This window comes from Lepisosteus platostomus, chromosome 1, assembly GCF_059453375.1.
Source record: "Lepisosteus platostomus isolate fLepPlt1 chromosome 1, fLepPlt1.hap1, whole genome shotgun sequence".
NCBI classification, from domain to species: Eukaryota; Metazoa; Chordata; class Actinopteri; order Semionotiformes; family Lepisosteidae; genus Lepisosteus; species Lepisosteus platostomus.
This window is the reverse complement of record NC_142611.1, coordinates 73,319,055-73,332,295: the sequence shown is the minus strand read 5'-3', so window position 1 is coordinate 73,332,295 and position 13,241 is coordinate 73,319,055. Positions and strand designations below refer to the sequence as shown.

The 13,241-nt window shown below is 36.4% G+C and overlaps 1 protein-coding gene across 1 annotated transcript in view; it reads left to right on the top strand.

The window, feature by feature from the left end:
- Window positions 1-52: 52 nt before the first annotated feature.
- nudt6 (nudix (nucleoside diphosphate linked moiety X)-type motif 6) overlaps window positions 53-13,241 on the top strand; it is a 17,882-nt gene continuing 4,693 nt past the window's right edge. Inside the window, exons 1-3 of the mRNA XM_088637388.1 lie at window positions 53-447; window positions 2,396-2,599; window positions 10,784-10,839. Of these exons, the coding sequence (XP_088493514.1) occupies window positions 186-447; window positions 2,396-2,599; window positions 10,784-10,839 (522 nt within the window). The 5' untranslated portion in view covers window positions 53-185. The remainder of the gene's footprint in view (window positions 448-2,395; window positions 2,600-10,783; window positions 10,840-13,241) is intronic.

The window sequence follows — 13,241 nt, the reverse complement described above, 5'->3', positions numbered from 1 at the left end:
TAATTCAATAAATGTCAATGTTGAAAAACTGCTAAAACACATACAACGGTATTTTATGTAACTTTGACAGTCTCTTTTTATGCAAAACTTAACTGCTGTTTTAGTGCTCGAGAGCCATTCAGGGAAGCTAAGTTCTAGTTGTTTTTTATTACTGTTATTAAAGAAAGGCAGCTCTTACATTTAAAATGTTGCGTGTCGCAACATATGCGATTGCGGCAAGGTCCTGTTTTTGTACACCTATTGTCCTCAGCCGACGCAGAGGGCTCAAAGCATTTTGCTCGCGTACGGGGAAACACTGTCAGCAGCAAAATGAACAAGTAACAGCAACAACAAAGAACAGTCTAATAACTGGGAAATCAGATAAATTCGGAGGAGTCACGGTACATCTCAACGAACATGATTTTCCATCTGACCTTAGTGAGGATGCTTTTCAGAGAATGTTGCGAGGCAAGTAGACTTATATTATATTATTATGAATAATAATAATAATAATAATAATAATAATAATAATAATAATAATAATAGTTACAAACTCGTAGTTTGTATACAAAAGCAATTAAAAATGCTGACTGCAGTGTTTTAGCTACTCTGAACTATCGAATTTTTTTACACGTTTATACTACTGAAAGAGAGCTTACATACTACATGTGTTTTTATCAGACGTTCAAGGATACAACAGCAGTATCCAATCCTGGATTTGATCCCACATCCTTTATGTCTGGTTACCAGAGTGATCGGATAAGGGGGAAATCTCAGACTGGGGTGATTTATTCATTGTAGTAACACAGGGGTCTGAGCTAAAAGTGTAAACTTTAAATTAAGGGTTGTTATGTTAAAGTTGTATAATGCAATAGTAAGACCTCATTTAGAATATTGTGTACAGTTTTCTTCAATCTTGCTACAGAAAAGATATTGCAACTGTGGATTAGTCATAAGTAGAGCAACCAGGTAGTTACCAGGGTCAAAAGAAAAGGCTCTGAAAAGCCAAAAGCTAAAGAAAGGGAAAGTTATTTAAAACTGAGAGAATGATCACCTATTTACACAATGTTGTGTGGAACAAGCCCATATGGTCCTCATATCAATTAGGTACTAGAACACCTGCACACTCAGTAGACTGGATGGTCTGCTCTCATTTGCAGTCTCTTTTGTGATTTGATGTTACTTTTCAAATTCAAAGCCATCAAACACATATTTGAATCAGTGCCCACAATTTGGTTTCCTTCTCATTATCTGTACTTTTGCATTTTAGGGGGCAATAAAGTATGAAAAGCAATGCTGTACTTGGTTCAACCTGTGCTTGTGTCATGAACAATACAGAGTAGTATGACCATATTTAGTGAAATAGCTGGCAGTTTAGACTATGATAAATAGATACGGAACGTACTGTGGAAATGCAGTTTGTATGTGAAGCATCTGGTTCACCAATTTTCATTGTAGCGTTATTTTATTTTGATTAATATCTCGTGTTGAATGAGCATCTACCAAGATGGCCAATAAAATCAAATGTTCTGCAGATAATTGTGTGTTTTGTAATTAATCAGGAATTAATAATTCCACATAATAATTAATAATTGCGCTTTTGTAGTGGATTATATCCTAGGTTGCTATTGGAGTGGACCCACTTCATCCACAAGTGCAGTGCATCCCACACCTAGATAAGGCTTTTGAGCTATAATGCACCAGCATTCCCACTCCAGGGAACATTTAGTGTGAAATAAATTCACCAAGTAAATTAAGAGGAAACTTCAGGTTTTTAGGAATTTAGGCAGGGTGCTGGGGCTGCTACCCCTACCTCTGCATTCTCCTCTCCAAGTACTCAGTACTCCCATCTCATGTTCCTTTTATCGCTGTTTCAGTAGATACCACATTGTGCCATTATCTATTTTAATTTATAAGTAATTGACGTTCTGAATACATACATTGGTACCAGGCTTGCTTTAAGTAACTAGATAGAATCCACAAAGTTCAGGACATTGACTGGAGGTGCTGGGCTACCCCTCAAGTAACCAAAAATAATAAAAAATAATAAATGAAGTAGAAGTGTACCTATCTTAAAGAAGATTATGTTTTGATTTTAGTGAGCTGCTGCAAGTGTTTATGACACTGGATATAGAACTGGAAAGTTATTAATTAAGATCCAATGGTTTGTTTTACCTATAGCAAAATGTGAGAAGGGGTGATTTGATACATCATAATTTTTTTCTGTAAAAGAATGCTGTTTCACATAGTTGCAGTGACTGATTTCTGATTTCTGCACAAACTTCATTTGTACCAATTACCTTCCAAGACGGGTTGTTTTCACAGCTGAATTTCATGGAAAAGCTAAAGTTATATAGCTTACGATTCCCATGTAAGCATTCAGTGTTCATCAGAGATGCTTCCTATTTTATTTCAGATTCTCTCAGTCAGTGGAGGGCTGAAGGCAAAGTGGCGGTGTGGCTTCATGTTCCCATTTTCCAGAGCCGGTTTGTGACTGTGGCTGCCTCCCAGGGCTTCGCTTTCCACCACGCAGAGAAGGACAGCTCCACACTCACGCTGTGGCTGGGACAGGGAACCAGCAGGCTTCCAGGGTATGCCACACACCAGGTCGGCGTAGCAGGTACCATACGATACAGATCGCTCCAAACAGCTGGACGAGCTCTTCCGTCTTAAAGCTTAAATCCCGTCTTGCGGTGCCAAGTTAACTAGGTGTTTCGAAAATATATTCCAGTGGATAACATTGGATGAGGAATGAAAGGCAAATTGGCAACAAATCCCTGAGCCTTGACCCGTGAAACATAAGTGTGAACTATCAGCTAGATATGTTAGAAAGACGTCCTATATATTTTAATGGCTGAGGTATATAAAGAAGTTATTGATTTAGAAACAGGTAAAGGTTTAATCCTTGCTGAAAGGAAAATAAACTAGACACAGTGATTTGGCTGTGGAGTCTTCAGGAAGCCTCCACAGCTGAAACATTGTGTCTCTTTTGTTTTCCTTTCAGCGTGGAATAAACTTTTACTTGTTCCTTTGCAGCCTATGCATGCTGATGCAGCTACCTGCTCAAAAATATTAATTTAACCTCACACAAAAGAAAACCACATGGATTGGAGTTACCAATTGGTCTTCATTCTAACTTAGAACGATTCCCTACTTTTTTAACAAAAAGAACTCAAGTAAAATTTGACATTTTGAACTGTTGTTCTTGCTTTCCAGATATGGCATATTTTTATGCATAAACGTACATAAAATTGAATATTTTCTAGATTTCACTGCTTCCTTCTGCCTTCTGAGTTTTCTTCAGCTTTCCCTCTCACGGCAAGATAGAGTATACAGCTGTCCAATCATTTAAAGTTAAGATTTGTTCTTCTAGATTTCACTTAATGAAATCAAGAGGCCAAGGAGCTTGTGTTAATTGTCCTCTTATTCCACTGAATTCGCATTTAATGTTGGACTGCCTGTGCCATATTGTCTCGTTTCCTGCCACCTTATATCCACACTTGTATTTCCCACAGTATGCAACCATTCTGTCTGCAAATCTCCAACTTAAGCCCTTGTATACTGCAGTTCTTCAAAGCTGCTAATCATGTAATCCATCAGCTTTTGCACCGACTCCCTTGCTCAGGAAATTAGAGTAACATGTTATTTGTGCCTTTTGAATGTATATTATGAAATGTTCACTAAACAGACTTTCTTAGTGTTTTTAATTAAATATACTGTAGGAAAGTCCCCTTGTTCATGTGATTCTGACCTGTGCTTAGTGATTTAGAATGTTGGTATTCATTAACTGGGTAGTGAAACGTAAAAAAGAGTCTAACAAAGCCATAACCTAAAGAGTTATATTGTATACCACACAGTATCTACTTTGACAGTTGAGTCTGCCTTGCTGTGCTGAAGGTTTTTGAAGTTAAGGCGAAAGTATTTCTCTGCTCTTTTCAAAAATAAAATAAAATTACCTCCTTAGCCTGAAGATTATTATTAAGATCTCAAAATACTTTTTGCAGTATACTTTGAAACTGTGCAGGGAGAGTCTAAGACTAACCAAGGTTTATGATTTCAGGAAAGTAGGAATTGAAGAAATGAGACACTTTGGCAGGTGTAGACTGGGGAATTATTGATATTGAACCAGTAGAGAGACTAAATGGCATAATTTTAAGAATATTCAGCTTAAAGCACAAAGTATTTAAGTATTACAACACCAAATAGACAGTAAAAGAAGACATATAATGTCTCGGTGATAATACAATTATATTAAAATGGATAACATACTAAATAAATATTTCACCTAGATGTTTGCCAAGGAAGAATAAACAACATACCTCACTATGCTTCAAGATAAAGTTTTATATTAGAATGATATTGTGTCACGCAAATATTAGAATATTATAAACAAATCGCCAGTACCTGATGATATTCTACCAATTGTACTTAAGCAAACAGGATATGTTATAGGATCTTCCAAGTGTTATTCAATCCTAGGATAATACCCACCGCCTGGAACATTCCTAACATTGTACCAATCCTCACAAGGGCAACAAAACCAAACAAAGTAATTAGAGACCTATATTGTAAGCCTTGCTTCTATTGCCAGTAGGCTTATGGAAATGATAATTAAAACTAAACTACTCAGAGTTGCCCGTTTTCTGTAGACAATATGATTCATAAGGGATATTCAAAACAAAGTGTAACATTCACCTGGATGATGTGACGGCAGCCATAGAGCACCAGTCTGCTTACCTCACATCAGCTATAAGTGGGGAAGAGAAGAAAGAAATGAAGTCAATTCATAGATGGGGATTATTAGGAGGCAAGGCTTAAATCTGGCCAGGACACTCGGGTATCACTACTACTCTTTTTGAGGAAACACCCTGGAATTTTTTATGACCACAGAGAGTCAGGACCTCAGTTTTACGTCTCATTCAAGGGTGGCACCTTTTGTTTTACAGTATAGTGTCCCTGTCATTATACTGGGGCATTAAGATCCACACAGACCACAGGGTGAGTGCCCCCTACTGGCCCCACTAACATCTCTTCCAGCAGCAACCATAGTTTTTCCCAGGAGGTCTCCCATCCAGGTACTGACCAGGCTCCCACCTGCTGAGTTTCAGTGGGTTACCAGTTGTGAGTTGCAGGGTAGTATAACTGCTGGAAAATTGTTAGACATGCTAGTTCTTTAAAACAAGAAATAGCAGCAATGTATGCAAAGTACATGATATTGTTTGTTTAGGTTTTCACAAGGCTTTTGATAAAGTTCTAAAATAGATAGCCTTAATTAAAACCGGATGTGATAGGCATTCCAGGTGATGCATGTTTTGGACTGAGAAGTAGCTAATGGAAAGAAAGCTGAGGGTAAAAATTAGGGGTGATGTAATTAGTGGTGTACAACAGGGATCTGTGTTAGGATCACTCGTCTTCTTTTTTTACATCAGTGACCTAGATTCTGGTATAGTTAGTAAGCAAGTCAAGTTTGTTGTGGATGGTAACTTTAAAAAATCTGGTACACGGCATTTAATGTAGACAAGTGTTATATGTACTGTAAGTATAAAAAACTTGATAATGTTATTTATACATTTTTAAGAGATAACAGAGCACAATTCTATGCATTAGCATTGCACTTTGTACTTCTGAAAATAAGTTTTGAATTTGAAGCAATTATTATACCCTGTACAAACATTTATTTAGATGCAGATAAAAAGTTATTATTAATTATACAGCTTATCTTATTTTTAAAACTATTTGAACCTCTTATAACATTATCTTATTACGTATTACATCTCTTAATTATAACATTCAAATGTAATAAAGGTGCATTACATTAAACATGTTCTAGTGTAATGCATTATTAAGATGCACTACTAAGACCTTAGTACTGTGTATAGATTTGATCTCCATGTTGTAAGAAGGATATTGTCCAGAGAATGGCTACCAGATACGTTCATAGGCTTAAAAGAATGTCCTGCTTTGACAGGCTAAAGACCTGAATTTTAATCTTTTAGTGTTGAACTAATCCAAGTGTTCAGAAGCTTCAAAGGCTTTGACAGAGTCAACCTAATGGACTTCTTCAGAATCAGCTGTGAAATACAAATGATACAAATGTGAATTTTGAGGAAGTGCATTTAGAACCAAAACCAGGTGTCAAGGAAAAAGACGCCGAGCCATGTTGAAGCTAAAACTTTGGCTTTGTTCAAGGAAGTTGAACTCCCAAGATCAGTTCGATACTAACACCAAAATGAGATAGAAGCCAAATGGCCAGCTCTTGTTTGTAACCTTTGTTTTATTCTTATTACTTTGTATTCAGATTTTTTGCATTTTTTCATTATGTTATACAGATGTGCAACATTGCATCCTACAGCAGACACAATACTAAAGTCTACATGTTCTCTGTTTCAAGGGGAATGCTCTTACCTTTAAAATGTGCCTGTATTGCTGAATACAGCTTTGAGTTCATACGAGTGTATTTTGAGTTTACAGTTGATATTTTCTTTTCCTTTGTTGAAGGATCACCAGCAGAGGGCAGGCTTTTTATGCGTCAAATAGAGAGGTTTAAATGGGCATGTTAGAACATGTTTTGATGACCGTTTTATAACAGCAGTTATCACTCTGGATCTTAATGTACCATTGCTTATGTGGTTTGCTGTGATGTTACATGAGGATGTCCTCCTGTGGTTGTGTGTTGTGCATCAGGAAAAATGAAACCTTTCTTGGGGCCGTGAGCGTTTCTGGAAACATTCTTTAACAGTTTCCAGCAAGGTTATGCTCTCTTGCATCATCCACCTTCTTGTAGAAAACTTTCTATACAGCTGTGCTGTACATCAAGCATATCTCCTTTTAGTGAAACAAATTCACACATCAATTTTAAATTGTATTTCCCAATGTGGGCTCACTATATCTTATATTGTCACAACAGACAAGCTTCAGGAGGTAGAAAAGGGACAGATACAGTAAGTCTTTTATTCAAGTTTTTGACAAAACATTGAAGTACGCTTAAAATATTTTTCTAATAAAAGCGTATACAATACCTCCAAAAATTCTGAACTCAGTTTTATTGTAGCATTTCCTAAAAAATATGATAGTTTTGTTACTTTAAAATTGGGCATGATATTTTATAGTCTTCAGCGTGTAGCCTAATCTGTATGATTCTATATAACAAAAATTTCAGATTCACTGGACTTCTCAGTCAAGTTGTATTCAGCTCAATAATTTGCCTGTGCTGCTATGTCGAAAAAATAAACCCATTACCTGAACTTCAGTTCACCTTGCAACAGGCTGTGCTCTGTGATATTTTGTTTTATTGTTTATAAATTAAGACTCAAAATGTGTTCTGTTCCTCCCATTGCTAGCTGAAACAGACAGTATCAAGGACTGCCAGATACGAATTCCTGGAAATACACTGGGCTGAAGGAGAATAAAAACATTACTGAGGTTCTTATCTGGACTAATGAATAATTCTGAACTGAGCTGATGAATAAATCTGGCATTATATAAAAGGAACCAAAGCTCAGATTTGGATTTACTGTTGTGGTTAAATTCCAAAGTAATGTGTAAAAATAATTTGGGAAACGAAAGAGCCTTTAAGTGTAGAATTGTGGAAAGTATTGGATTTGGTATTATGTATTGTTGACATTTTACTAAGAAACCACATTTTGATCATTAGAGCTTTTGTGTTGCATTATAGTTTCAAGCTGAAATTTCAAATAATGTACAATACTCTCGGCCGCAGAGCAATTATTTACTTTTTATTAAATAATTAACAATTATAAAAACAATTGTTTGAACATCTAACATACATTTTTAAGAGATAACAGAGCACAATTCTATGCATTAGCATTGCACTTTGTACTTCTGAAAACAAGTTTTGAATTTGAAGCAATTATTATACCCTGTACAAACATTTATTTAGGTGCAGATAAAAAGTTATTAATTATACAGTACAGTACTTCCATTTTAGGTGTGAACAATTCAAAGTTCCTTACAAGCAGCCTGTAATGCATTGTTTAGAGCTTTTAAAGAAGAAATTATAGTAACTCCATTATTAGATCTCATAATTGTTCTATATGCTAAAAAAGTTAATGTATAATAAGAGTTTCCACTGCCACATCAGAGTTAGTTTTGGAAGATCTCTTCATGTCAACCTCCACAAGATGACATAATAGTATATTAAGCCAATGATATTACAATTATTTGGTAATATATTCCATGCATTGTTATTTCTCTGCAGGACAAGTGTTTTTGTAATATCAGTGCAAAATGGACTTCTAACAAGTTTGCAGTTCTGCTCACTGAACTAAATATAAAATAACCTTATGTCACACATTTGCTAAAAAATCTGACAACTTCATGCTAACAGAATGTATAATAGGCTTGTTTTTAAAGTAGACAGCAGGGTTATTGATAGGTTATACAGTATTTAGAGGTTATGTACAGTATATGTTATTTGAACGTATACAATACTTTAAGCATCCTATATTCACATATGAACGAGTAATAGGTTTATTCCATGCTGAGAAGAGAAGAAAGAAAACACAACGTTTTGGCCGTGGAGCCTTCTTCAGATGTGAGCATATATTCACATATGACAAGGACAGAGTGTAAGCAGATATTTTATTAATCTTTTATTTTTAAAAGACATACTTGTAGGATAATTGTCTTTAGAGAAATGTGGCCCTGTCTATCTGTGTCTGCCCTGGAATAGACAGGTGGCTGTGACTCGGATTCGCCAGGAGATGATAGATACTGCACCTGAGAGACTAATGAGAAACACTTTTCATTATACTGAGCAGCTGTGTTAGTATAATGACAAATAAATAAATTGGATTAGATTGATCTGAACTGAACTGAATTGAATTAATGTGCAGCAGCAAGGCTCTGATTAGTGACAACAGGATTGTAGGATTCAACAAGCACTGTGATTGAGCTTCTAGTTGAGCTTCTGCCAACAACTATCATGGTTTCTGCATATTATTCTGTCTTTAATCATAAATGTAAATAAATGGATTCTGCAGAATTAGTGGGGTATAGAGTTTGGTCTTTGACAACACAACAGGCACATGCTAATACCTCTGAAATCCAGTAAATTCTAAGAGTGTGTTAAGTATAATTTATTAATTGAGAAGCATTAGAGTGGGTTGCAGTCGAATAGCGGGCCAGGGATTTCTCGGCTGTCTTCAAACACAGCGACCCCTGCGCCAGTCAGCGCTGAACATCCGGTATGGGGCTGTGGTGCCTGTGACGCGTTCAAAAACGAGTGACAGGAAGGTGGGCAGGGTCGAGGGGTGTGCTTGTAGCTATGAGCCGAGCCCGGAAAAACACACAACTGGCAATTCCAACACTGGAATTGTAAAACTAAGCTTTTGTATGCCAGTGAATTAGGATTTATTTTCACCACTTATTAGTCTGAAAGCCCATTAAACAGACCATTAAGATAACCTAACCCTATCCCATTCTCAGATCCACTTTTATGAAGTGTAACTTCATTTTAACTTTTATAGAAACATTTTTGATTAATCTTTATGCAGTTCTTTTAAAATGACGATTCTACAATTGCAGTAAAAGTATTTCTTTTGTTCCCTCCTCTGAACTGTGCACAATTAAAAAAAAAAAACTGCCATTGGTCAAATGTGACTCGAGCTGGAAGTTTTAGCTTTCACCATTGCATTTTCAGCTGCAGCCAGAGATCAAACAAATTAGATTTCTCCGCCCTGTTTTATTTGGTTTGTTACCTCATACTGTAGCTCTCAAACTGTGGTTTACTTTAGGAAACGAGTTTTCCTACTCACTCCACATAATGATAACTTAGGAGTGTGATACGCACTTAGACTGTGATGTGCTCACAACTTTAATGACATCAATTTCCACACGGAAGGCCAAACTGCTCTTGGGATAAAACATCCCTCCCAGTATGTGAGTAGGAGTTGCCTGTGTAGGAGGGCAGTTAAGGGACTGCAGATGGAAAAAGATTCTGTTGCATTCATAAGTCAGTAGGACTGCATAGCTCGGCATCTTAGTCACAACATGTTACCCATTGACTGCCATAATCAATACATACCAGAAGATTATGGCAGTCAATGAAATACATTAGCCTTCTGTGGGATAAAAATTGTAATAATTTAAGGAATTGCTGCTGACTCACTCAATCATACATTCTAAGCCAAATCATACAAAGCAATGTGTTTCGTTATAGTTGTTGAATTTTGCACAGTGTGTTTTTCTAATCTCCATGCAACAAGTCAAAGTCTCTTTAAAAGTAATATTCTGGTTTAAACATTTTTTAAGACCTGTTCTCAGTTTGAAAGTTGTTGCAAACATCGACATCAATGAGCAGCGTTTTTTCATATTCAATATTTTTTATTGTTTTTATGAAGGGATCGAAAATAACACCAAACAGGAAGGTGGTCCAAAGGAATGAATATGTCAATTTTTAGGCATGAATGAATTGATGCTTTGTGTGTTTTGTTTGTTTTAAAGGAGGATGAAATGACAAAATTCAGAAATGTTCAAGTAGGTATCTGCGTCAGCATGCGTAGGCTGCAAAGGAAAAACGTTTCGCTGCGGAGCCTTCTTTGGGTGTGCTCCACAGCCGAAATGTTGTGTTTCCTCTCTTCTCTTTTCAGCACGGAATAAACCTTTAACTTGTTCCAAAATTAAGATATGTTTTTTATTCAGTGTCTCCTTCTCACGTGCCTGGCAGAGACATACTGTACCTTAGTATTTGAGGGTTTGTGCTTAAATTTTTCTCATCTATGTTCCTTCTCATTTTTTCAAACACTGAGATTTTTAGAGTAACCCAATTTTCTGTCATCCCTAGGCGCTGTCCTCGATGAAACAAATGGTAAAGTTCTTGTTGTTCAAGACAAAAATAAGGTATGTCTTCTCCTTATATATGATCATCAAGGACGTTTTTCTTTATCAGTAAGGACGTTTTTTGATCAGTTTTGGAGCACTAGTGATTTTGAACTCCACACACGTAGCACCACAGATCTGGAATTGAACCCAGCGTCTCAGCATTGCGAGGCAATAATGTGAACCACTGTGCCACCTGTCAATGAATGCAGTGGATAGTAAATACATGGTTGCTTTTAAATAGATGTAAAACACGAGAAAACTAATTAATGAAAACGTGACGTGGATCTGTTACATATTCAAATAAAATATTAAAGAAGACAGCAGAACTCAAAACTTTAATTGCTGAAACATTTTTACGTAAGTTCTGACTGAGAGTTTGACACTACTGTATATCTTGAACTAGAATTATAATAATTTTATATTAAAATCAGATTCAAGAGTAAATTGTCTCAGGAAGAAGAGATCACAAGATTTTAACAGTGATTTTCAGTTTCATTTGGTTGATAAAAAGCGCTCATGCAGTTGGTTCAGAACTTTAAATGCCAAATGTCTGCACATACAGTACCTAACTATTGGCTTTAGTTCTGTGTAATTCTAAACCAGCACGCTATGGTGTGTTTATGTAGAGACTTATACCTGCACTAATGTGATGCAGGAAAAGGCCATATTGAACTCTTCTGAGACTATATGAAAGGTGAATAGCTTCCGTTGTTGCACATCCTGCTTCTAAAAATGGTTGTCATTAACTAAGTTTATTTAAGCTATGTTTTCCTGGAGCCAGTTTCAATAATTTCCCCCTCATGATTGGAAACATTTTTTTACGTCTCTGAGGCAGTGTTTGCAGAATCCAGTTCTGAGATGGATTTTAACACAGTTAGGGACACAGTCACAGTCTGTGTGATAACGCATGTGTTATTATGGATTACATGGTAACCCTGGTGGGCTGTGAGTTTAAGTCCCTGCTGCAGACATGACTGCTGTCCCAACCGCTTTGGAGGACACTGTTACACTAACTAAAGAGGAATTAACAGTAGTATCACTGGAATTGCATTTACTGTAGCAATTTGCAATTAAATTGCTTTAAAAAGGCTAGAATACTCCAGTTTTACATAGAAAGAGGTTAATTAGTTAATTCTGTGGAATTAAGGCCAGAGTTCTTCTTGTTGTGTTCTGGATTTTGTTATTATTTTTCTTATTTTAAATGGGGGCACGTCACATAATGGGATAGTTTTTGGACTCATTTCTAGTGGGTTGTGGGTTCAAGTCCCTTCTGCAGACACAGCTGTTGTACTTTGAGTGAGGTACTTTATCCTATCTGCTCCATTGCTGGGAGGACCAATAAACAGGCTTTTCATCCAGAGGGGATGTCACAAGCTGTCTGATTGCTCTGGCCCAATGAGCCATTTGTGTGTGACTCAAATTAAATTGCCTTACCCACCTTACCTACCGTCAATGATTATTTGCCATATTAATATGTGTATTGAGATGATATCTGGAAACTTGATTATTGGCAAACTTTTAAAGAAATAAACTGTTTTTTTCCCCCGATCTGTTATACATATTTTCCAAAGAGGGGTGCATTTTTTGAAGAAAATTAGTATGACTTAAATTTCAAACAATTTTACCAATGGTAAATGAAACCATAGCACAAATAAGACATCTCCGCACTGTATACATATAAGCTTTGTTAGTAGAATTATTAGCAGTTGCCATTACTATCATCTGCTCCCTATGAGCTAATGGTAAAATATGAATTAATTATATAAGACAATATTTTATTGTTTGTCATGAGACATGAAATAATTCTGTTTTCAGTTCTCGCTAGCATCATCTTTCAGGGCAATGAGGCCCTCCCTTTATCCGTTTTTGGGCTGCGTTTTAGTATGAATTGAGATGATTTAGGAAAAAATGGCAAGCACACATCTGCTCTACAACAGAGCACCTCCAGGCATGCTCTCTTCATAGCATGTGGTAAATGACTTGGGTAAAGGGAAGTGGAGTTTTGTTTGTTTTTTCTCCCTGACATGAAGGAGAGCTGTCGTTTGGGTGAGAAGGTCTCTGCTTGTTAGGAAGCCAGAAGGAAAAATTAGTTGAGTTTCTTACTGAGTGTTTCTGATGCTGAACTCTGTACTTCACTGGAAAGAGGCCCTGAGCATAGTCTGGCTCGCAGTCATAAACATGCTTTGGCAGACAGGCTGAAGTCAGACAGAGCAGTTTAAGTTTATGGTCTCCAAAATGAACTCTACTGACATTTCAGAATAATGTCCCCATTAAAAAACAAAACTAATTAAATACCAAAAGGCAATTAAAAAAAACTCTGTTTACGGAAATCTACAGCATGAAATCCATTTAATTTCATGAAAAGCGTGTTTTTCTCACCAGGTTGATTTGCTGATTAAGTTGTTTTTTTTCTTATTTCA